This window comes from Amphiura filiformis, chromosome 8 (assembly GCF_039555335.1).
Source record: "Amphiura filiformis chromosome 8, Afil_fr2py, whole genome shotgun sequence".
NCBI lineage: Eukaryota > Metazoa > Echinodermata > Ophiuroidea > Amphilepidida > Amphiuridae > Amphiura > Amphiura filiformis.
The window spans coordinates 49,133,300-49,160,214 of NC_092635.1; the positions used below are offsets into that span (position 1 = coordinate 49,133,300).

General features: G+C 36.3%; 2 protein-coding genes across 3 annotated transcripts in view; both read right to left on the reverse strand.

Moving 5' to 3' along the window:
- The window catches only part of LOC140159151 (uncharacterized), a 53,209-nt gene extending 27,089 nt beyond the window's left edge, over window positions 1–26,120 (reverse strand). For both annotated transcript variants that reach the window (XM_072182514.1, XM_072182511.1), the window contains exon 1: window positions 26,005–26,120. The gene's annotated coding sequence lies outside the window, so the exon portion shown is untranslated. The remainder of the gene's footprint in view (window positions 1–26,004) is intronic.
- LOC140159150 (uncharacterized) lies at window positions 15,296–25,148 on the reverse strand. Its single transcript, XM_072182509.1, has 8 exons — window positions 24,988–25,148; window positions 24,097–24,186; window positions 21,124–21,225; window positions 18,896–19,126; window positions 17,720–18,334; window positions 16,923–17,017; window positions 16,278–16,582; window positions 15,296–16,022 (listed from the first exon to the last, which is right to left on the reverse strand). The coding sequence occupies exons 2-7, from the start codon at window positions 24,176–24,178 to the stop codon at window positions 16,301–16,303; spliced, it is 1,407 nt and encodes a 468-aa protein (XP_072038610.1). The 5' UTR covers window positions 24,179–24,186; window positions 24,988–25,148; the 3' UTR covers window positions 15,296–16,022; window positions 16,278–16,300.
- Window positions 26,121–26,915: the final 795 nt, after the last annotated feature.

Genomic DNA, 26,915 nt, shown 5'->3' on the forward strand with positions numbered 1-26,915 from the left:
AAAAAGGGTAACTTTTCGTCGTACGGTGGCGTCGCAGTTCAGTTTTTGGTTTTGTGTGTCAGTGGCGTAACCAGTGGGGTGGCCGGGGGGGGCAAGCTGCCCCCCCGGACACAAAAAAAAAAAATGGAAGAAGGGCAAAAAATAGGGAAGGGGAAAAAGGGGAAAAGGGGGAAGGAGAGAAAAAGAGGGAAGAAGAGGTGAAGGGGAAGAGAGAGGCGTGCCCCTGGACCTCACTGTTTAACGCATAAATACTACAACTTTTGATCAGAAATTGGGAGTTTTTTAATCTTGCACCCCGGAAGGTCAGGTCTGGGGGGGGGGGTAGGGGGTCTTCCGAAGGGGATGTTTTTGAGAAGGCATCTTATAATTGTTGGGTAATTGAACAGCCGAATGCATAGATGTTTAGATTTTGTAATTTTTAATGTGACTAAATACTAAATGAAATGTGAAATCTGATTAATATGTTTGCAGTGTACGTGTACGAAAAGTAGCGTGTTTTGGTCTTCCCATGGTTTCTCATAAATTTTAAGTTAAAAAATAACCAGTTTAGTTATAATTAGGGTATTTCACCGTTTAAGCATTTATATACAGATTGATTCTGGGTTCACGCCATTATTATATGCATTGCCTATGCTTTTCAAAGGTTGTCGGACGCGGTGAGTGTAGCGGATGAGAGTGACTCCCCCGGAGTTCTACGCCCCGTGTAGCATCATGAATGCAATCACAGGCAACCCTTGATATGAATAATTGAATATCTGTCTACGTTCATTGTATATTTATATGATTTATTGTTCATTTTCTGGTAATCATCCTTGTGAACTTTTGTTTTTAAGAATGAACTTTCAATTTAAATCAAAGTAGAGTAGAGATATTAAGTTAACTTGGAAATGTGATTTTTAGAAATCGATACGCTCATTGTGTCTATAATTTGTGACCAGCTCCCACAAAACCCGGAACAAGTCACCAGGTATGTTTTTGAGTTGTAGGCCAGTTTAGGGGTTTAAAGATGACATCCCCATAAAAATATTCAAATTTTGGAATTCTTTAATTTCAAAGTAGGCCTGTTTGACCTTGAGACTGAGTGGACTTTCAAATCCTTGAAAGTACTTATTAAGAAGATGTTTAACAGTTGAACTATATGATAACCCCTATTCAATCCTGTGTAAAGCAGAAAACTAATTAGCCGATTTCTTAGAATACCAATTTGGCAAAACTATTAAGGTATCATTCACAAAATTATCCATATCTTGAAAAGTATAGATGCTATGTATAGTAGTATCATTTTGAAGCTTATTCTCACGTGCTTACATTTTTATTCAAATCATGAAATATTAATTATCAATAAAATGACACATAACTAAAGCGAATCCACTTTCTATCTTTTTTATTTGATTCATAAAATTACATTCAACAAAATGATTCAGAGAAAATACACAATGCAGACTAATGCCATTTCCATAGCTTCGCAGGAGTTTCGGATTAACAACCAACACGTTAAAAAAGATACAGTTTAAAAGTGAAAATTGTAGTGAGTAATACATTTATAATGTGATTGCCACTATATAGTAAACTATACATTGCAAATTAATATAGAATTATAGCCAATTAACTAAAAAACTGCAGTGTATTTCTTAATATTATATATATAAGAAGCATGGGTAAAAGGCGGAAAAGACAAAAAGAGGTAATGTTTTTTGCTGTTTCAGTGTGCATGTTCTCATCATTGATGGTTTGGTGGACTGTAATGAAACATGATGGATGTAAGCGTGATCCTAAAATAATGCCTTTCACGGTGACCCAAACTAATTACAAGACCTCTTCTACATTGAGGCTGCTGCTTTCCCTTTTAAAGGAAATTTTTATAAGTAATTCATTTGTTGTTTTTACATCACTGATTGAAATTGACCAATATCAGCTTTATGTGTAAAAGAGACTTTTCATGGAAAATTGTGTCAGACCATGATTTCTGCAATGATTTGCTCGTCTCCTTTCCTATTTCCATGGTAGTGCAAAGTGTCATAATGTGTTAACATACTGTAAAACCCCGTCTACAAGCATATATGGTGTTTTTTATGAAAGCTAAACTAATTCGAAGCAAGCGTAAATATACCAATAAAATAGATTGGTCTTAAAATAATACTTGTTTGTATATGCTTGAATCCGTAATTTATTTGCTCAAACTCCATAATGGCGCCTGGATTAATGTAGCTTTCATCAGAAGCACTCTATATGCTTGTAGACGGGGTTTTACGGTATCCTAGTAGTGGTTAATAAGCCGAAAACCATGACATTTTACATGATATTTGAACGGGCTTCAACTTTGTCAATACTGCTGTGTTTCTTGTTTTTGCCAATTTTTTCATTTCAAAAATACCTAATGACAATTTCTTTGAGGAAATATTATTGATACACAATTTTCATTTTTGTGCAAGTTCACCGAATAATAATCCAAATTTAATTTAAGCACAGACTCTAGGAAGTAGACTTACATGAAAGTATATATTTTTGGAAAGGAAATCATGTAAGAAATTCAGCTGTATCTTCGAAATTTGGAAACCATGCATGGCCTACGTGCGAGTTCTTCCTAAAAATTCTATTTTTACCGTAAAGTGAATGAATCCACATTGTATAAGATATAGCTTAAGATTGATGTTGTGTGAATGGTTGTCATTCACTATTTTTGCTACACTTGGTCAATCATTCAGATAACTTTGTCAACACCTTTACATTGGTATATCATGGTATATGATTCCTTTTGAATGTTGTCTGTATCACAAGAGTCGATTTCAATAGTTTGTAATATGTCTCACATCCCTGGACCCTGGTAATTCAATATGGTGACGCTGCAGAATTGGTTTCTGTTTTTTTAAAGCTATCAGTCCAATGTTTAATTTTGTTATTTTTGCCAAAAAATTGTGAAATAATATTAGTAACAACTGTCTGCAGGAAGGCTTTCCTGCATTTTAAGCCGAAATAATGAAAGAACTTCCATTTAGCCGCTTTAGCTGTGGAGCTCTATGTGGGATTGAATGTTTAAATGTGTCCTACAAACAACGAATTTGACTGATTCCAATTAATTGGAAGTGTGTAAGCATGATTAATATACCAGCATTGAAAAACATTAACCAAATTCATCTAAAAAGATCGTACATTTATGGCTTTAAAGATGCACCGATGATTGTGTCCAATGCATAGAAACTTTAACCTACGAGGGGATATCCAAAAGTTTTTGACATCGCCCAGAATTGAAAGAGCTATACCGATGAAATTTTGTCAGTGTAATCACTGGTCCTTATGTACATTATGGTCCAAAAATGGTCTCATAAGTATGTTTACTTTCTTCACAGGTGGCGCTAGATGGGAAGTAGGTGCATAACCTTTCCATGATAAGATCCTCCACTTTCTTGAGTTTTTTCACTGTGGCCGCATCATCCGTTAGGCTGCGTTCACATAGAAGTATACTATTCGGGTATACGGTGCACGTTTTGCAGGTGCACGCGTATAGCTCAAATCGAGCAAGGCAATTTCATAGTACCGGGTCACATAAGGCTACGATCGCATAGAAGTATACTATTCGGGTATACGATGCACGTTTTGCCGGTGCACGCGTATAGCTTAAATCGAGCAAGGTAATTTCATAGTACCGGGTCACATAAGAGCTATTCGAAAAGGCCGTATACCTGCGTATAGTTTAGTATAGTGGGAATCGTGCGTGTTCGATTTTAGTGCAGCGTATACCGTCCTAATTTTAAAAACCTAAACCATATGTGGGTAAATTCATTTTTTTAATAGAAGCACTATCTAATTCTGCACATTATGACACCTCATTAAATGCAATGTGACATCAAGAAGTAAAGTTACAAGCATTTGATAAGACGAAGAAAATGGGTAAACTGACATACTCGCTATCCGCTATACGAAATACGCTCATTCGATCAGGCTGAGTTCACATAGTATACTCCTATATGAACTCAGCCTGATCGAATGAGCGTATTTCGTATAGCTAATACCGTATACCGTATACTTCTATGTGAACTCAGCCTTAGTGATGGACGTCCACTTCTTGGCTCATCTGTGAGGGACATGTGGCCAGTTTGGAAATTCCTTTTTCAAAAAGCAAAAGTGCCATATGATGGGCAATCATCACCGTAGATTGCTTTCATTTCATCATAGATTTTCTGAGCATTGTAGGCCTAACCCTTCAAATGCAGGAATATAATCACGCTGTGTGCCTCAATTTTCACCATCTTGCAGGTTATGCGCCTACTGCCCATCTAGCGCCACCTGTAAAGAAAGTAAACATACTTATGAGACCATTTTTGGACCATAATGTACATAAGGACCAGTGATTACACTGACAAAATTTCATCGGTATAGCTCTTTCACTTCTGGACGATGTCAAAAACTTTTGGATACCCCCTCGTATATGCAATTACTTACAAATACGAAATTTCAACATTTCTGTATAGACACGTGTATATACATCATGTACGTCCCCATTATAGCTAGAATCAACCATAAATTTGTGAAAAAAGCTAAGACAGTCACATAATTATAGGCCTAGTCAGTGGGTTGATAAAATTCATTTTGTCAATAATATAATAATAATAATAATTAACAACTTTAATAAAGCGCAAAATAACGGTTCCTAAGTGCTTAAACAACTTATACTACAACATGCACTACACAAAATGACATGAACATGATTAAGCAAGAAATGCAGAGTCAGTTATTTGAACAAGAATGTTTTGAGCTTATAGTTTTGAATTGATCAATGGAAACAGCAGAACGAATGGTGAAAGGGATCGTGTTAGGCCCTATGTCACAAGGGAAAACGCGGGAAGTCGCATAAAATCGCAAATTCGCATAAAAATGCCTACATTTCTGTAAAATCCCTTAAAAATGTCTAAAATCGCCAAAATTTTTATAAAATCGCCAAAATTTTTATAAAATCGCCAAAATTTTTATAAAATCGCCATAATTTTTATAAAATCGCAAAAACTTTCGCAAATTGTCAGAAACTTTTGTAAAATCGCCTAAATTTTTGTAAAGAAAAGAAAAGAATATGACAAATCACAATAGTGAAATATAAATATATTTAAAATTTTTTAAAATACATTAAATATTTACAAAAAAACACAAAGTTTATGGCGATTTCCCGTTTTTTCCCAAGTGACATGGGGCCTAGTATTCCAAAGCAAGGGTGCCGCCACTGCAAAGGCCCGGTCGCCAAAGGAAGATGTTTTGACGAGCGGTCCGGGTTTTAATGCGACCTTATGCAAGATACGAATGAACTGAACAGAATGCGCTGCCACAGGTGAGTTTGGTTGTCGATCCATGCTCATCCTCGCAGGTTCTTTCCGGGTGCTCCGGTTTTCCTCCTGTTTCTAAAAAGCTCTAAAACTCGGACCTCTTCCCATATCCCCGTCCCGCCATATTCGGTAGTAGGCAGACCTCTAATTTAGTTGCCTAGCTCTGAGTATTGGGCTTTGCATGGCTTCGGCCGAATAATTATAATGTTATGAAAAAGAACAGGCGTCAGTATTTTGCACTTACGAAACGTTATTTCTTTGTAAAATCCAGACATCTATCAAGCATTCAAAATCATTTAAACATTTACCAAGTCTATTGGAGATAAATTTGTTTTGATATATAGTTGTAAAAGAAATAATATAGAAACTTGAACTTCATGCATGTTTTCGCGTTACCTCGTGATTCAGACGTCATCATCAAGTCATGCGCGTCGTTCTTTTGTCAATTTTTTAGTTTCGAATTCAAATTCTTTTCAGCTTTTTTCGTGGGAACATATTTGATGATTCGACATAACAAAGGCATTAAAACAAAAAAATTTTTTTTATCTCTATATACATGATATATGGTTTATTGTTAGGCCTATAGTGAATGGTTCCATCCATCACGAACTGTTCCCTAAATGCTTTAAAAAAAAAGAAATATCAAGTAAATATTCTGTTTGAAAGCTCTTTAAACAGATATTTACTCACGCAATCAGGCCTATACAGATACGGATAATACACGAAGATTACACAATATACTGGAAACGGCAACGTGCAGCTTTCATGGATATCCGCTGCAAAAAAAAATTATAATATTGATCTCAACCTATTCTTTATTGTATAAACACATTTTCGTTACGATAATTCCAGAAACTGATAACTCTTAAATAGGCCTACTATTAAATATTACATATTTTACGTGATGTGCATAACAAAACATCGCCTAAAAAACATAACATAAAACACACGTGAACATCGTTCACAATGTTGGAACACACATGGAAAGTCTCCATTTAAAATATTGAAATAAAACACAGAAAGAAATTGTATTCTTCATGAACTATGTTAGAAGTAGCATATGTTTCAAGTGAATTGAATTATGCTTGTAAGCGATAATTCCCTTTTAAAGGGAATTGTTATTTAGGTCAGTCAACCTTTTATATAATTTTGGGAACTTCGGATTGAGAGAGTGCTACCATGATTACAAACTTCGTGTATTCAAATATTTTTGCAACGGGCCTATAACTATTCATATCTTACATGGTTCTGAACAGCTATAAAAGTACACTCTTAAACCGATGTATATGCTCCTCATTTTTGAATAGAAACTTGACAAGGGAAACTATTCAGATGGGAACATATAACAGATTTCTCTTCAACATGAACAGATTTATCTTCAGAATGAATCGGATATTCTTATCAAAATGACAAGAATTTCATCAAATTTGATAAGATTGCCTTGTCATTTAAAAAATAAATAGATTCTTGTCAAAATGACTCAACTTATCAAATTTGAGTAGTTTGTCTTGTCAAAATGACCAAAAACATCAAATTTGAATACTCGTTTGTCTTGCCAGCTGGGGCATAAATATAGAATCTTGTCAAAATGAAGTGGGTATTATTGTCAAAAAATGAGTTGGAGATCTTGTCAATTTGAATAGTTACTTGTTCAAATAAAACGGAAACTATTCATTTATAAGATTGTCGGTTCAAAGTGATAATATACCTAATCAAAATGAACAGTAGGCTATCTCACTATTAAAAAAATGAATGAGTACGAAATTAGAGTGTATAAGACCTAAGATATATCAAGACTTAAAACTGACTCGACAAAATCAATCGAAAAAAATAAGACCCAAAAAGCGAGACCCAAGCAATAATACCCAAATACTAAGACCCCCGAAAAAAAAAAAAGACCCATCACCCATAAACTCAAGATAACCTAGAGCGGTCACCGCACTATAGCTGAACCGGGTCTTATGAGGTATACCTTCTTGGTATTTCGAGATATAAAAAGGACCCAAAATATGAATATTTACGCGGGTCTATGTGTATGTTATCACACGAGTTGGGCGCAGCCCAATGAGTGTGATAACACACTTATACATTGGTTACAAACATATATCAACTTGTTCCCCCTCATTATCACTTATACATTGGTTACAAACATATATCAACTTGTGCCCCCTCATTATCACTGTAAGTGTCTGATAACACACTTATACATTGGTTACAAACATATATCAACTTGACAGGTGGTCTGATAACACACTTATACATTCATTTGGTTACAAACATATATCAACTTGACAGGTGGTCTGATAACACACTTATTGGTGTTATATTCACAGGTGGTCTGACAGTTCTGTGTGTTCCCTGTCGTGTGCTCCCAACGATTCTCATTGCTGGAGTGGATGGTATGATATCAGATATATTCCCTCCACTTTCAGCACATTCTTTGAGTGAATTTCCTCCGTTCATGTTATTTTTTACTTTTTCCCCTCTCTTTCATTTGACACCACTCGGGGTCATATACCTTCTTGGAATTTTGAGATATGAAAAGGACCTGAAATAAGAATATTGACCCCGGTCTTATGAGGAGTGTCACCCTCGTTAGGATTTTTTTATTTGCGGATATACATTACATGATCCATGTAGTTATGTAACAAGTCTGTGTACTAAGAAAAAATATTGCTAGTACCAAAAAAAAATCTAAAATCTTATAAATGCATCGTAAATATGCCTACTATACTTTGTGCATATGAAATGTAGAAAAAAATAACTAAACTTATTTATTTTAAGAACCAATATAAGGCGTAAATTGAATTGTTGACACCAGTGGTGGCGGAAGCACTAAAATTTAATATTTTTGACCGGTTTAATGACTGGGACATTTGCGAGCGCAGAGCGTGAAATGTTTTCAATGTCAGACTGAGACTATTTTTAGCACAAAATAAGAGACCGTTCACAAACACTTGTTAGGGGGGGACTGATGCAAAAAAATTTCATCGCGAAAACTTTTCGCCCCCCCCCCTTTACAGACCTCAAAATTAGCGGTACCCTTTTTGACATGAAATGATGGGTCAAGAAAAGCCCATAGAAAAGCATATAAACTCAATTTTCCCAGGAAAATTTGTGGTCATTTTTTCAGGCCCCCCGGGCCCCCTTAGGAGGGTCAAAATGTTCAGGGTCCCCTTTTTTGCATCAGCCCCCCTAACAAGTACTTGTGAACGGTCCCTAAAGGTGAATCTTGTATAGATGACTTCCCTGATCAGGGCGTGCGAAGCGAGCAAAATATTGCAATTTTCCCCTATTTTGGCTTAAAACGCGTTATTTGTTTGGGCTAAATAGGAACATGAACATGGGCAATGAGCCATTCCATGTCAACTCCAGGGATGTGCACCGCAGCACCTCTTCAATTTTTTTCTTTTTCTGTGTGGTGGTAGATATTAATGAGAAAGTAAAACCCTGAAAATTTTAGCTTCATACTCCATTTCGTTTTCCCGTGGCATCAATTTGAAATTTAGGGGGGGGTCAGCGTAAAAAATGTGTCGCAACGCGAAAGACGATGTTTGGAGGTCCAAAAATGTATCAAGGGAACCCCAACAACTTTGAAAAGTATGTATCCTGGGGTACTTTTTTGTGTAGAATTCAAATCTGGCATCAGAAAACTTATGACTCCTTTACTTTAAAAGATACAGGGCCCTCAAAATGCAACTTCGTCCATCCAGGACCAACTTCGGGGGGTCAGAACTCCAAAAGTAAAAATAATTTTAATGTCCATTTTTTGCCAGTCAGAGCCCTTTGGTAGGAGATTACTCCTATCCCATATTGAGCCTATTAGAATACTTTTAGCTGAGATATTACCCATGCAAAACTCCAATTGTACATTTTTTGTACATTTTGACCCCCCTGAAAACCAATGTCAGACATTTTGAACCACCATCAACTTCAGATATGTTGAAAATATGTTCTTGGACAACATTTTTGAGAGATATTGGCTTTGGGACTCGATGACTTTGCTTTAAAAACATCAGTTAGGTTTGCCTACTCATATATATGTCACGCCAACCACATCAACAAAATGGGTTGGTTGGTCAGTGGTCATCCACTCAAATTTTGCTGAAAATCATTTCTAGCATACCTCTATGAGCATAATGAGCACATGGAAAAAATGAATGCTCAACTCCAAGCGGTTTTAGAGATATGGCGTGTCAAACTTTGGCCCAGGCCCCCACTTTTTGCTCTCTCAAGTTACGTCGTTGAATTAGTAGCGTTTTGGAACACTCATATTTGACTTTGCAAAAAAGATATTATTAGGCATATCACCTCAAAAATAATCGCAGCAGAAACACGTTATTTAATGTTCCTACATTATTGAGCTGTATTATTAAAAGGAGTATTTCGTGATCCTAGCATCCTCTTTTTATGACATTTTTCAGTACAACAGGGATTATTCTCGACATGGACTTAAAAAAATCCACTTTTTTTCTTTAAATTAAAAAAGGGGAGAAAATGGAGAAAAAAATACATCTGCAAATTGCAACAGATTTTGATGATTTAGGCTACTAGGTCTAGAGTTCTGGCTATAAGACATAAGGTTCGGGTTTGAAATTATGATTTAGGGTTAGGGTTTAGATTTAGGCAGGCTAGCGACACTCCGGCACTTGTTGGAAGACATGAAGTACAGCAGACAGTTACATGTACAATGTGATTTTCTCATTTATAATTAGGATTACGTCATTGCCAGAATGCCAGAGCTTGTTTCATTTGTTCATTAGAATGATTGACAGCGGTGGGCGGACTTATACTCTAAAAATGTGATTCTCTAATAAATTATAGGTCACTAGGTCAATTCGGACCGTCTCTTCCTCAGATCTCTATGTAGGACTCTATGGTATCTTCTCATTACACGTTCGTAGTAAGACTTGGCCGGCGACGACGCTTGCGAATTGCATGTCTTCAACCGCTGTATAGCACGGTATAGGCAGTTTGCAGAGAGTGTCGCTTCTCTACCTTTATTTTCTCTGATTTAGGGTTATGTCATAGAGTTAGAGTGTAGGGTTATGATTTAGGTTAGGGTTTAGGTTTAGGGCTCAATGCTCTAGAGTTAGGATTACACCCCCCCCCTGTATAAAACATTGTTCCATGCATCTCACAGGTACATGTATGCATGGCTGCATATTGCCTGGCTATATAATAGGGCTATATAAACAATGACATGTATCTGTGTGTTGACACTGCACGAAAAGGTGTGAAGTGGCTAGAGTTCATGTTGGCTATTACATAACAAAGCTAATACTGATATAATGGGAAAGTCAATGACTTTGAAATTTTGTGGCAAATTTGCACTCATTTTAAATAATTGTCACTCTGACTGTGTGTGGTTTTTGTGGTAAATCCACAGGCCTTTTGCCAATGACTGGTAATGCGTCAATGTTTTCCGAGTCGTAACATTATGCGGCATGTTGAACCGTAAAATTGTGCGTATTTTCTACAGAATGACGAAGCACCTTTAAACGAGTCGTAACATTACGCGCATGTTGAACCGTAAAATTGTGCATATTTTCTACAGAATGGCGCAGCACCTTTAAGCGAGTCGTAACATTACGCGGCATGTTACCCCGTAAATTTGCGCGTATTTTCTACAGAATGACGCAGCACCTTTAAAAGAGTCGTAACATTACGCGGCATGTTGAACCGTAAAATTGTGCGTATTTTCTACAGAATGACGCAGCACCTTTGAACGAGTCGCAACATTACGCGGCATGTTGAGCCGTAAAATTGTGCGTGTTTTCTACAGAATGACGCAGCACCTTTTTTTAGTCGCAAACATTACGCGCGGCATGTTGAACCCTTAAATTGTGCGTATTTAGCAGATATGCTCATTATGCACTCGATTTCACATTGCTATGGCAAGCTATTATTCATCTAAATAGCATTTCTAAGGGGGGGGGGGGGGGGGGGTCAGAAACCTATAAGCTTACCAAATATTTGTGTTCAGCCCTGTCATACCCCTACACGATCCTAGTTTATAATACTCACATGCCTATAGCAGACTTCCAAATGTCCGTAAATCCATCATGAACATGGAATTTAACAGGCTTTTATAATGGTTATCCTATCTGATATCACGTCCATGTTCATACACTTTGTCATGGAGCTGAATTCGGCAGCCGCGACCTCCACAACCGTATCAAAATAAATTTTAATTTTCCAACTGAAAAATATTATGTCAGTCTGATTGCAAATAATTATAATCATGCATTATATTTGAAAGCAAAACAAAATCACCAAAATGCAGATTGTGCTTCAATTCAATGAGTTTAAATTCTGCACTATACGAGTTGCACAATTTTGCATTTCCGGTGTGGAAGCTTGCCCATTTCACCCCCCCTTCACTTGCTTTTAATACGCTACGCACACCATTAAATTCTTTAGAGTACGGTAATTGCAAAGATTTGTGCCAAGTCTACATATTTTACAATAAGCAATGAACTTTTTAGACTGCGACAAGCCTGTTTTAGGCTGATTACATGTCTGTCCTTTAAAAATATAAACTTTTTTTCATTTTTTATATGATCAAAATAAATTGCAATTTTTAGGTAATTTTTTGTTTTGATTTCAAATCTGGACATTTTTGAGTCCGTGTTGAAAATAAATTCTGTTGTACATATCCACGAAAAAAGCCTATTCCCAAAATTTCAGTTGATTCCGATTTTGCGTTTGTGAGTTATGCATGATTATGTGTATTACACTGCTCCATAGACAATGCGTTGTAATTTCGTTCTGGTGCACCAGAACGAAATTCAAATTTCACGATATCTTTGCAAAACGAATTAATCTGCAAGAAATATTTTGTACATAAACATTATGTAGCCAGAGGTTTCCAGTGATATAAAAATCTCAACTTTTTTTGAGAAAAGTGGGAGGATGAGGCTGTGGATCACGAAATGCCCCTTTAAAGCATCAAAAATCAAAAAACAGAATTGAAATCGGTCAATGCATTGTGACGTAGTGTCAATTTAAAGATGCTCGTAGATGGAATGAAATCCTGCCACAAAATGGCTGTAATGACAAAATTGGCACATTTTAAGATTTTGAAGGTATATTTGGACGCTTGCTTGAAAAAGCAGCGTTAATTTAAATATCACATGTTACTGATGTTAAATGCCTATCTTTCCTGACTTCGTTACAGAAAACAAAATTAAAAAATTTATCATTGAATAATTATAATAAATTAACCAAATATACTATTTTAGCAATTTCGGCCAATCTGCAGACAAATTAAATCTCAAAAAATGACTAAGTTCAGCTAATTAATATGCAAAATTGATGCCAATAGAAAACCGTACATGATATAAAGGTGCGGTTTTTTTTGCACACATATGTATACAAAGTTCTTTCAATTGATAACAAAAAATACACAAAAAGTAATTAATTATGCAAATTAGGTAATACAGCTAATTATGTATTTATGATATTATTATGCAAATTAGGCACGAGTAATTTTAGGGTTTTTTTCAATATTTAATGAACGTCTGTTCATTCATCATAAATTTTTTAAGTATGATCCTGTTATGAGGTTGAATAAATGAACTGCAGTTAATTATTTAAAAACAATACAAAAAAATAAAAAGTTTGATATTTTGACGGTGTCTGGAATATAATTTTCATTTTTACTGTAAACATGGTATGTGTCACCATTACTCAAAGCCAAGTCCGAAAAGTAAAAATTAAAATTCAGTTGCAATGAGACTTTAAATTAACATTTTGTCATCTGGATTAACATGGGAGGATAATCGGTAAAAGCAACAGCCATTTTACTGTACCGCGTATACAAAAATAGTATGGCCTTGGACACACACAATGGCTTAGAGCTATTGTGGTTTGGAAAATTACTCCCTAAAAATATCATTGATTAATGTTTTGCTTCAACTAGTTTTAGGGAAGTGTTTCATTCGTTGTCGACGGAATTAATTAAAATGCCAAGAAAGATTAGTATTTCAGCTAAATGGTGGTAGTTCCTTTACTTCAATAGGCCTATATTTACTGATTTATGAGCGATCTTCAAAAATCCATAAAAACAGGCAGTAGCTCTTAAACAAAACAATTTGTAATTTTTGAGGACCCGATGTTAGCCTCGGAAAGTACCATATATTAAAAATTTAAACAATTTGGATAAATGAAGCATATAAAGAAATTCATTTATCGACATGGATGTTTTCTAAAATTGGCCAAATTTGAAGCGCGCCCTTTTCAATTCACTGTTATGCTTGCATGCACAGTGTAGCAGAATTATTGTGCAGCCACTGTGACATACCTAAATTATTATGCTGAAAAGTACTAAATGGGGTGACTTTTACCCAGAAAAACATAATCTGGCCTCATAAACAGTGCGTCTTATCTACTTAAGAAGTTATGGGTCTCTCAAAACCTTGTTTCGTTTTGTCAAAATTTTATTTGTCAAAAACAAAACAAAAGAGGTTTTGAGAGACCCATAACTTCTTCAGTAGATAAGATACAATGTTTCTGAGTCAAGATTCTGCTTCTCTGGGTAAAAGTCACCCTAGGCATGCTAGGTGATACTTTTCAGCTTAATATCTTTTTCGCAAAGTCAAAATATGAGTGTTCCAAAACGCTATTAATTCAACGACGCAACTTGAGAGAGCAAAAAGTGGGGGCCTGGGCCAAAGTTTGACAAGCCATGTCTCCAAAACCGCTTGGAGTTGAGCATTCATTTTGTTCCATGTGTTCATATATGCTCATAGAGGTATGCTAGAAATGATTTTCAGCAAATTTGAGTGGATGACCACTGACCAACCAACCCATTTTGTTGATGTGGTTGGAATGACATATACCGTAGTAGGCAAACCTAACTGATGTTTTTAAAGCAAAGTCATCATGGTCATCGAGTCCCAAAGCCAATATCTCTCAGAAATGTTGTCCAAGAACATATTTTCAACATATCTGAAGTTGATGGTGGGGCAAAATATCTGACATTGGTTTTCAGGGGGTCAAAATGTACAAAAATGTACAATTGGAGTTTTGCATGGGTAATATCTCAGCTAAAAGTAGGCTCAATATGGGATAAGAGTAATGTCCTACCAAAGGGCTCTGACTGGCAAAAAATGGACATTAAAATTATTTTTACTTTTGGAGTTCTGTCTTCTTTAGGGTTTTTAGGGGGACGTCCGTCCCCTACGTCTCCCCGCTTCTTTCTGTAGCTCCTACCTATGGGTTCAAGTTAACATAATTTTGGTGCTACTTATATTAACTGATGATCAAATACCATATTGACATTTTGCAACATTTTTGGTATAGCAGAGTAAAGTGTTTCATAAGATTCCACGTTTTCGTTAGGGAACAACCCAAAAGTTCGATGAAGCCCTATCAACGAAAGTCCTTTCGTTAGGGAGGGAGGGGGTCAAAAAGTCCGATTACGTTTGTAAAAAAGTAGTTAAAACATTGATCAAAGTTGATCTTTTTTAAGGATTTAATATATAATTGTAAAATTTTAGTATTGTCTGAAGTACGATATTGACATTTTACAGTCGTTGCTTCAAAATGATTTCAAATCAATATAATGTGCAGTACTCGCAACCTACAACAAATAAGTTCATTTTTAAAGCACCTGTACCGCACTTTGATTCCTTTTTATTAGAAAATCCAGAAAGTCCTAATTAATTTTTTTCGTGCCAAAAAAGGTATAAAGAAAAGTATTTTATAATAAAATAAGAATATCTGTTTCTTCCATAAACGTGATCAATATCCTATTCGCACCTCCTCCACAACCCCATCCACCATAGCGACGGCCCTGTATCCTATGAATACGGGTTGGAATTTTCGATATTTGACACTTACGTTAGAAGGGAGGGGGTTAGCCTCCTAACGAAAGGACTTTCGTTTATAGGGCTTCATCGAACTTTTGGGTTTTTCCCTTACAAATACAGCATCTTGCAAGCGACAAGATATATTCACCATAACATGATATATAAGGAAAAATATTATGAGTAGGCTAGGCCTAATAAAGAAGTGTGAGTACCCTTGGCGTAGTGGGCAAGGAGGGGGACAACTTCCCCCTTGATAAGTCTTGCACCCTCTTGCCCTCGTGGGATACTGGCCGCCCTGATCAATTTCCCTTGCCCCCCCCCTTTGCTCACACCCCTCTGAAAAAGTCCTGGCTACACCAATGACCAGTGTGCACAAATACCACAACTATACGCCATCGTTACTTCAGCTGTATACAAAATCAAGGGAAATGAGTCGCATGTCGCTAATATTGATTTTGAGATATTGCCAAAGAAAGTTTTCAAATGCTTTTGTTTTACATTGTTTTCAGCAATTGATAAATTGATGTAACTTCGCAAAGGAAAGTCGTATCAACATAGGGGTTTCAGTTTCTGAAAGCTCTAAATGTCCTCTCATATGAACCTATGTAAAACTCATTTTCGACCAGGGTCGACATGTGACTCATTCCCCTTGACCATGTCACACATGTCGAGAATAATGTGACATTTTGATAACTCTATTATTTATAAATGTTTCCTTTCTATAATTCTACGAATAAAACTGGCTCCTCATTATTTTCTTCTACACATATTGGCTTACTCCCTCCATGATGTAGCATGTATATCCCATAGGCCTACATGATCACCAAACATGGATCGAGAAGATTGTGTCATCATGGATCAGCTATTATATCCTAATGATTGCCTTTGCTAGAATCTGAAAAAATAATGTAAAAACAAAATCACCAAATTGAAGCAAACAATATCATATAGGCCTATACACACGAACTACCATAAAATAATGCACAGATATTAAAAATATTTCACATTTTCGGGCTTTGTCAGGGCCGTCGCTACACCCCCAATTCATAATTTTGTACCCCCCCAACCACCAGTTTGCTTGTCAATTTTAAATATAAAATTAATAATGAATTCATATCTCATACTGTATTTAAATGCTAGATCATATTACCTTCTTCATGTTCTTGAATCTATTCAATTTGTTTCACGCCATTCTCCCCCTGATTCCTTTCCGCCTTCTTCTTCGTCACGATAATGCTCTCTCCTTAACTGAGCTTGTTTGTTCACATCAGATTCACCAGGAACATCTTCAATTTTTCTCGTGAAACATGTTGGTATTATGATCAGCCAATCAGATATGGAAGACACCGGTGGCGTATCACACTCATCGTACTCGAGTTCTACCCACTCTATGCTAAATGTCACTTCGGTTTGCGAAATGTCTGTAGTTCCCTTTGACTTCTGCCTTTTAGGAACCTTAATGAGCAAAAAGAACACACACCGTTCAATGCCGAATCATGAATTTGATAACCAAACTCGATAGTTAGTGCTCACTATCGAGCGCTTTGAAACATGCGTCAAACATGAAGAGCCCCATCCACAAAACTATAAAGGATTTTGAGCAAATCATCGATACACATAGTACCGGTAAACCTGCAAATGTGTGTCTCAACTCCATTAGCTCAGTTGGTAAAGCGCCGGATTTTGGTACAATTTCATGTTTTCAAGTTAGATCGGCTTTCTGTTTGGTTTAAGATGTTTATTGAGCTAACTGGTACTTTGTCGGCAGGTGACAACTTTTGGCCTTTGAACTTACATGCCATATTCCAACGGTGTTTTCCTGATCCCAATCAGCGTCACCGTCATAATCAGTTTCGACCCAGACAATTTGACGTAAGTTTGCTGGTGCTTCTGTATCAAGAAAATAAAAATACTAAAAATTATCAAAACTGGAAAAATATGGCCTGAAGGCTCCGGCTCGCCTTAAAAACAAAACAAAACAAAACCCCCAAAATGACCCAATGTCATGAAAAGAGACGAGGGGGCCCACTACGTTAGTCACGTGTATGATCCTCTCCTGACTGTAAATACACCCTCTACAGTCGGGATTCGTCCTACCGGAAGTAAGGATCGACCAACATCATTCTGGGCGAAACCGTCAAGTGAGTAAAATATTTTGGTTTTGTGCACAAGAAAATTATTTTACTGTATATCTACAAACCTGATGAATCTATTTAGTAAAACAAAGAAAAAAAAACCCAAACAAAACCCCAAACAAAAAACAACAAAACAACAACAACAAAACACAAAACAAAAAAAAAAAAAAAAAAAACAAACCCAAAAGCAAAATTTGGGTCGATCGGGCCTGTAGACCGTATTTTTTTCTCGAAGCCTAAAGCCTTGGGGAGGGGTTTCATTCATTGAGATCTGGAAATTTGCCCAAATATTATTGATTCAACACATTTTTTTATAGAAAAATACTAAAACTAATTCGAAGTTTGAAGAAAACTCATGACATGCTGCTAAATTTCGAGAGTCGAGAGAGAAAATGTGGTAATTCGGGAAGAGATTATCCAAAATTTGAAACAGGGGTTAAAACAGGGGTTAACATACCTGAAACTTCTTCTGCTTCCTTGAAGGTGACGTAGTCAATATTCCCAACGTGAACCCCGATGACGTTTTTCTTGTATATCCAGTTAGGAACCGACAGAAGATGACTGTACAACGTTTTAGGGATATTTCTCAACTTTTTCCCTCGACGAGATGACGGCAGCTGAATTGTCAAAATGATCAAGTCATTCCCTTCTTCGATCTCTGTGGCACCGAGAAAGCAGATCAGCTCACTTGGCAAGTTGTCAAACACAACGGTGGGGGCAGAGGTAGTTTCTTCGGGCGTGCGCTCCCAGGGTAGTAATAGAAAAAACGAAAGTGAAAAAAGGACGAAAAAGAGGGAAAGGTAGAGAGAAAAAGAGAGAGAAAGAAAGCAAACAATAGGAAAAAGAGACCCGATATTCTGTGAAAATAGCCAAGCTTGATTCTCCTTTTGCAAAAATGTTCTCACTCCGATTGGGAACCTCCACCCGGGCCCCCCATCAGGGGCGACGTCCCCCTGGGTACTTGAGTTCTGCGTGCACATCGGAAATGTTTCATACAGTTGCTTCTGCAAGTGAAGCACGTGACCACTCCGGTCTTCTGGGAGTTGAACCTCTATCTCAAGACGAAAATGTCCTGTGGAAAGAATAAAATTTATAATTTATAAATTAATCAAAGGAAAGACAAAACTAATTACAATTAACAAACCTAAATCAGCTTATATGGTGCGAGAGGTTGCGGGTTCGAACCCTGGCGGTGCCTAGTACGCACTTGTGGAAAAATTGAGTTAGTTTGAAATTCCCCTGGACAAGGAACTGACTGCTAATTTGTCTCGTTGTAACCCGTACGAAACTCGGGGAGCTGATCCTGGTTGCGAAGGATATTTTGTGGAATGTCTAGGGTGTGCGCTCTTAAAGCAGCAAAGTCCCTGAATTGTTGTTTAATGGTTTATGGAAATGATGTGAGGCCGTAGTGGTCAGCGCGGCGACAACATGTAAAGTGTGCTGAGGCTTGTGGATCAACGTCTAGGCGTTGTGCCTGTGCGTAGCGCACTATAAATCACTGCGCTTTTTTTTTTTATAACTTATAATTTAAGGACATCCGCTTGTTGGAATTGGTGACATCTTTTTAACAATATGCCCAGACATAAAGTGTAACAAATTTATTGAGGTACCGTACATCCCGGGAAGCACATACCTTTTGGCAATGCTGGTAGGTTCGATACGAACAAAGAGGAAGGCGGTGGTATTTTCTTTTCGATGTCTTTCCAATCTTTCACGACATCTCTTCCTCCATCAGCTTTGCGCAGTAACCATGGAATGTAGGTTACATGAAATCGACTGATGAGACCGTAGCTCTGAAGGAGGTCCAAGAATTCCTCGCCTGTTTTTGCTGCGTCAACCTCAGCCGCTGGAATACCACAACCTTCTGTGGATTTAATGCATACAGTATAATGCACTCTTGTTCCGGCAGTTAACAGTCGCCAAGTATAAGAAGAAAAGTTTAAGATTGTTTAACAATTGGCGTGATTTTGCGCTTAATCTGCAAAGTTTAACATATGTTAAAAGACTGTTAAACTCGAGCGTATAAAGGTGGTTATTTTTTGTTACGTTAAAAGGCGTTAAACTGTGTAATGTTTAGTGGAATTGTACTTTACCTGTTTAACGATACATCTCGCGCCACGGAATTTTAACCAATTATTGTTTAAAATGACAAAAGCAAATGGCGGCCACGAGTGAATGCTGGTCGTGCTGCTTATGGTCTCCTGAAACTTCGTTCAAATAGGTAGGTTTGAGTCAATCAGGTTGCACCAAACTCGAGATTCGTTTGATAAGTTATGCATAGACATTGTTGAAACATAAAGGGTGGATTTTGATGCGTTCATTTGCTAGATTTAACAATGTCATTGGGATTGACATTCTAGCGATACTGTACTGTACTGTTCTACGTGCACGGTACATGTATATCACCAATGTGTGTACCGCGATGTTCAGTTTTGGGCATACGCACAATAGCTTACAATGTAGACGAGATGCATTGAAGTTCGGTATGCTGGATACCGTATCGAGTGTGTGAATTTATTAGCGTTGATGTATTGTATTTTAGCATTGTATCGTAATGCATGCGAGAGAGAAAGGCTTACTAGATTTTAATTTTTTACTCGGATACATTGCCCGGATACATAGCGGGTTGAACTGATAAAAAAACCCAAAATACTTTATGCATGAAATTGTATTTTTGAACGAATCTCACAGTAATGTTGACCAAGATCTGATGACTTCAAATCTATCATGAATTATGTTTCAGTATAAAATTTTTTTAAAAAGAAAGAAAGAAAGTCCCAATCATAATTAAATCCAATACAACCATTGATTAAGCAGTTGTATTTCTTAAACAATCCTTAGATAAAATAGAACATATAAATCATTATCTGTTTAGAGTTATTAAGCAAATATTGATTAAAAGACCTTAAACAACCTAGTTGGTTAAGCACTTAAACTTGAAGCTGGTTAAAGTGCTATATGCATTTATTGGTTTAAAGTTTTAACCAACTATTGATTTGAGCCTTAAACAACAAGAAAATTAAGGGCCCTTAACCAATATTTCGACGAGAGGACCACGTAACTAACACGAGTTTAAGATTGATTAAGATTGTTTAAGACTTTTTTAATTGGCGAAATAAGAGTGTGGTAATGGATCAACGTTGAATTCTATATCTCAGATCTCACTATTTCGTTGCATCGATAATTCAGGCTGAGTGCTCTTAGGAAAAATGGTTTTCCAAGGGTCACTTTTTAATATATCTTTAAGAACCCCAAAAGGCTCCTTATAGAACCAATCATGCCTATGGGGTTCTTAAAGACCTACGGAGAACCTTTAATGGTTTTTTTGAAGAACCTTTAAAGGCACCCTTGGCACGGAGGACAGCCTAAAAACCCCTTGTAGTACCCATACTTTTTTTTTTTTCTAAGAGTGCATGATATAGTGCCATCCCAATGTATCTAGTTGTGTTTTCTTGATACCACAAAATGAGGATTTTGACATTTAATTTGACATATTTATTCAACTTTCAGGTAGACATTATTTGAATGAAAGTTGAAAAGGTGAAGCCCCTAAACATTAAGCCGGCACTCTATTATGGGAGACACAGTGGCGCAGCGGTACGGGCTCTGCCTCGCATTCGAAGGATTGCGTGTTCGGTGTCATCGTGTTGTGAACTTCAACTTGAGCAAGACGTTTTACCTCACTCTATCCAGGGGTGAAATGGGGGACCTGTTATGAATATTGTGCATTGAGCGCCACCCAAATATTATTGCATACACGGCAGCTGACATTCTAACGACGGCGGAATAAAATACACTTTGATACATGAAAGGCGCTGTATAAATGCCAACATTTTGTAAGATAGTTTTGTAACATTTTACCTTGTTTAGCACGCTCTTTAACATCGTAAAGTACGTCTTCATCCTTATCAAGCCTCTCGGAAATTACTGTTAGGTATTGAGACACTTTATCTTCAATAGGTCCTGAAATAAATAAAACACGCCACATTGTTGATAGTAAATGAGGATGATTAGTGTTAGGCCTAAATGCTATGTTATAATTGGGTTTTGTAAACTTGGTTACAGAATTTTGTGTTTCATTCCGTGTTACTGGAATGTCTGGTAGAAGCAGACAGACCGGGGAAAACGAGGGTTGGCAGATTTCTTTCATGCTTTGATGGTTGAGCAAGTGTCCCAAGTTATGCACACTGGTGACATTGAAAAAATCTCACGACCCCTCTGGTACGAGATACAAGACCCCCCTAAAATGACCCCCTGCCTCCCCCTTTCCAACAACAAAAAAGCTAGAAAATGGGTATTTTCAAGATGATCAAATATATAGAAAACCATTCACAATCAAAAATATACTCTGCAGGTATTAAGTTGACATATTAATCTTAACGGATATGAAAGAAAAAGTAAAAAATCTAATTGGGTTGTTCCATTTTTTTAGGAGGGGTGTTTTCCTATTTTTCACTTTTTGAGAAAAAGTGAAAAATTCGTTTTTTACCCACTTTTTGACGGAAAAAATAAAAACCTTCATACCTTTTAATTTTTTTAATTTTCACATGTAAACTAGTTTCATACAAGACTAATTAAATAAAGAAATAAAAATCATGGAGAGTATTTTAATTAACGAGATAGAAGCCCCGGGAGTGGACTACTTTTTCCATATTCTAGCATGCAGATGTTGTAAAGATATTGAGTTTAAATGGTTTTTTGAAGTCTTGATTGTGTATTTTTAATAAACAGAAATTGTTTTTCCTTTATAATGTCTAAGATGACAATCAAAGGTATTTTGAAGCCCGGGCTATTCCATTATAATACGGAGGTATCACCCTAGAACATCTCAAGTTTGCTTATAATGGGGCCTAAAAAGCTAGAAAATGAGTATTTTCACGATGATCAAATCTGAGACGAATATACCTAAAAAATTCGTTTTTTACCCACTTTTTGACGGAAAAAATAAAAACCTTCATACCTTTTAATTTTTTATATTTTCACATGTAAACTAGTTTCATACAAGACTAATTAAATAAAGAAATAAATTGCATGGAGAGTATTTTAATTTACGAGATATAAGCTCCGGAAGTGGACTACCTTTTCCATATTCATATTCATTTCCATATTCCAGTCAGAACTCTTTCCCCATTGGTGGACATGTAAGTAAGATGCAATGGTTGTCTCAATGATATGACTGCATATTTGTGCAAACAGCAATAGTGGAATAATGTTTACAAAACAATAAAATATTTTCCTATAAAAACACACAAATTGAAATAAGGAAATGTAATTTTTAAAGTCTCTTTGTACAGCGCCTTGATCTCTTTGATAAGGCGCTTCATAAATGCTGTCTAATAATAATAATAATTATCTGCTCAATATCAGCCATTTTACACAGTGGAATATAGTAAAAACCATGACACCCCAGTTTTCTACAAACACCCCTTTGAAATAATGGAATAACCCTGGCTAATATCACATATGTGACCCGGCAGCACAAACGAGCCGTAAATTCCCTAAATTGTATTCTGAGTTATGGTGTAAAATGTGTACGAAGGTCGTATTCATCGGTCACTTAAGCTGGCGCGACATCTGTCTTATTTGGATAGTCACAACACCAATCAATAATCCTATTATTGAAGTGGATAGTAAGCTTCTACCTTAGATGGCTATAGAACTTTTAATAGCTCTGGTCTTTGTTTGCTTTTGCTAAATCCTTTTCAAGTGGTGGGTTATTTGTATAGGTATGCATAACCAACAATTAACAATGAGAGAACCTTCTTAAACCTCGTTGACTTGGGGATGATTTGAAATGACCGCCAATTATGACTGTTTGATATTTATTGCCAGCAATGTGGAAAAAGAGACAAAAAAGAAACGAAAAAAGCTATAATTTTGTTGAAGGAGCAAAGTTTAACTAACCATAACTCCGCTTCTGGACATCGTTTGAAGTCAAATGATATACCATTTTTAAGTTTATGATGTTTATTTTTAAACACGAAATAAAACAAAATTGACCGGGGAGGAATTTACGGCTCATTTGCCGTGGACGGTCACATATTTGTGTCACCGTAGTCATGTGGCATAGAGAGATAAACAATATGTTGCAGTTTTGAATTGAAGTCATCACTATATGCAGTGATATGGAAGTAGAAGTGTAAGTAACAAAAATGCCTCATTTGACTAATGTTAAAAGTGCCCTGAATTGGTGGATATGTAAGTAAAATAGTAAAGAAGTCTCCATGATTTAGAATGCATTTTTGTAAACATCAAGAGTGGGGTAATTTATGACAAAAAAATAAAAAATAAAAAAAGATATGAAGGTTTTTATTTTTCCCTCAAAGATTGGGGAAAATTAGACATTTTCAACATTTTAAAAATACAAGAATATAGTCTCACCCCTCATGCTGAAAATGGAACATTCCAAACATTTTTAAAGCTTGCTGTGCATTTTTATATTGTAAAAATATGTAATATTACATGACAGAAAAAGTAAAGTGATAAACCATTGTGTTATATTCAAACATGTCATCTGAAATGTGTGCAAAATTCAATATTTTCAAATTTGTCAGGGGTTAGCAGAAGCCAATTTTAGGGCGGTTTTAGGGGGGTCTGGTATCTTTCTCAGGGGGGATATGAGAATTTTTCATCACCATTTTCATGAATAGGCCTACTTTAGGGAACCTAATGAAACTTCAAAATATGAGTAAAAAATGCTGACCCCTCTTTTCCTAGATTTTGCTATATTGTACTGTTTTCTGAGATATGTTAGTAGTGTTAAGGTCATGTTGTTTAGATTTCGACTGGAATGGCCCAAATTATTTTGAGTGACGATTTTACATTTCAACCTACCTCCTTTACCATCTTGTGAATTAATGCGGCAGTATTTTGGATTGTGCATTTCAGATTCATCTGCTATCAACTTCCTCTCCATGGTAATTCCTGAATAGAGAGAAGGGGAAGAGAGAGATATAATGCACATAGGCGTAGATCGCGGGGGGGGGGGATAAATACCCCCACTATTTTGTCAGGGGGATGGTCCATACAATCATCCCCCCAATGTTAAGGCCTGTATGTGGGTTTCTGACCAAATTTACCTTATATTTGGCCATTTTAGCCCCAAAAGTGCAAATTTTCGCGCGTATTTATTCCACTTTTGCACCATATTTCATAAATTTTAGCGTCAAAATGGCAATCTTATTCTGTCACCAAAAGTGCTGGATTCACTATACTTAAAGAATTTTGTTTTGCTAACTTACACCAATGCTTAAGCCAATCCGAAATTACGCCAATGCTATATCTTACGCCAATGCTAACTCACGCCAATGCTAACTTACGCCAATGCTAACTTACGCCAATGCTAACTTATACCAATACTAACTTACGCCAATGCTAACTTAAGCCAATGCTATCTTACGCCAATGCTATCTTACGCCAATGCTATCTTACGCCAATGCTAACTTATGCCAATGCTAACTTATAACTATACTAACTTACGTCAATTGCTATCATGCTAACTTAAGCCAATACTAACTTCTATTTTTACACAGTCGCCAGTTAAAACAATATAATACATAATACTGTTATTTGTCCGATATGCGCGTGTTGCCGAATCCTGTGTTCATAAAAGTATACGGTTTCAAATTTTCAACAAAATTTTATAAGACGAAAACGGCAATAACGCAATTCTATAATTTCGGATGGTCTTAATTTAATCATGGATATGAAATTTATGTTAATTACCTTTTTGTCTCCGTCACGCTGATGATCTATAGTACAAAATGTCGACACAAGAACAGAAACCGTTTTGAGGCACGTTTCCACTCAATCACGGTAAATTACAGGAGCTGTATGTAGTATCGATATTACAGTTTGGTTCGATTTATTCAATTTGTTGTACACCACGTTTTAGCATCATCGAATGTAGATATTTAATCAAAGACAAGTTATCACGCTTGATAGAAATTGTTATCTATACATTTGTATTGTTCATTGTTGTCTGTATGATTTATTGTTCAGTTTCTGTCGAATCATGCTAATGAACTTTTCGCGAATCTGAACTTTCACTTTGTACAAAAAAAAAAAAAAAAAAAAAAAACCTTTTGCGTTGACACTATTAGTTTAGTTGGAAGCAGGGACTATCATGCATCCTTTCTTTGGAAATCAACTTATCGACGTCTATAATTTTTCGTTAATTTTTTTTTCCAAACTGAGCATTTTTATCAAAATCTGACATCAGCATGGTCACAGATGCATTTGACAAACTTGTATTTGCCATTCGAAACATTTATTTATACAATTTAGCACACATGAGGCCAGGGTTAAACACATCACAAAAAGTAATTACCCCCCTTATTTCAAAACAATAACTCAACTAATATCTATCTATCTTTCATTTTCACCACAAAGTAATGGAAATTTTAATCCCCGACGTAGATATCGAAACTCTGATTAATTTACGATGTAGACTCTAATAACGCATTCTCGAATAAATTTCGATTTTCGAGTGATCAAATTTCATGGTATAAAACCTACAAGCAATAATTAACATTTCAGTGAATCTGCAAACCATACTCTAAATATCACAATAAAATTCGATATAAAGTTAGAGATAAAGAAGGCTCTAATAATTTCCTAGTACCGTGTGCCTCCTCCATTTCTGATGAAGTATCTGATGAAGTCTTATGTTCGCACTACTCTGCTTCGCTATTTACCCAGCTCAGTAAAAAAAATAGAACAAAAAAAAAAAAAAAAAATTACCTTTTTCAAAGCCCACTTTGAGATAAGTTACCGAATTTTTCGATCTCTGTTTTAGGAGCTGGAGATATAGCTGACTGGCTCTGTTTTAGTCCGAGGTTGAGACTGGAACGGCTAGCACTGGTTAGGTTATGGAAAATCACGCAATTAGGTTTGATTTATATAATGGTTATACACCCGGGGGTCACTAACTCAGTGAATTGCTACACCCCAAAGTGCAGAAAAGGTGTTACTTTAATCGTACGATGGCGTCGCCGTATATCTTATGTGCGTTACAGGCTTACCTGAACAGCCAATGCTATTATGTGTCCAGGATTTGTTATTTTTTAAGGCCCCCCCCCCCCCTCCCTAATGTTTGGAAATATTCAATGAACATGATGAAATGTGAAATCTACCTAATTTTTGTTTGTATTGTTATGGTTTTCTTCTTCTTTTTCGTCTTCTGCAGCATAAATCTATTGCTTTATAACATAAAAAGCTAGTTTTATATAGCTATATTTAGGGTATAAAACTAGCTTTTTAATTTAAACTTTTGGTCACATGTCGATAGTCCAAAGGGCATTAGCTTGAAACTCCAATAACTTAGTTATAACCCTAACATATAGGCCTAGGTTTTCAGACGCAGATGGGTAGACAACGTGGATGAGAGTGACTCCCCCGGGGTTGTAAGCTAATGTAGCATCTAGAACTGTAAACACATGTGCAATTAAAGTGATTAATGCTGATTAAAACAATATTTTCTCTCTAATCTGAGAGATGATGTCAATGCTACATGCACTTGCACAAATGTATTGCAACATTGGTAAAAAAGAAGAATATTTCGCAAACTGTAGATTAATATTGTAACGTTCAAAATTCTGTTTTATAACTGCTGTAATGTACTAATTGTACTTTATTAAACTAACACATACCCT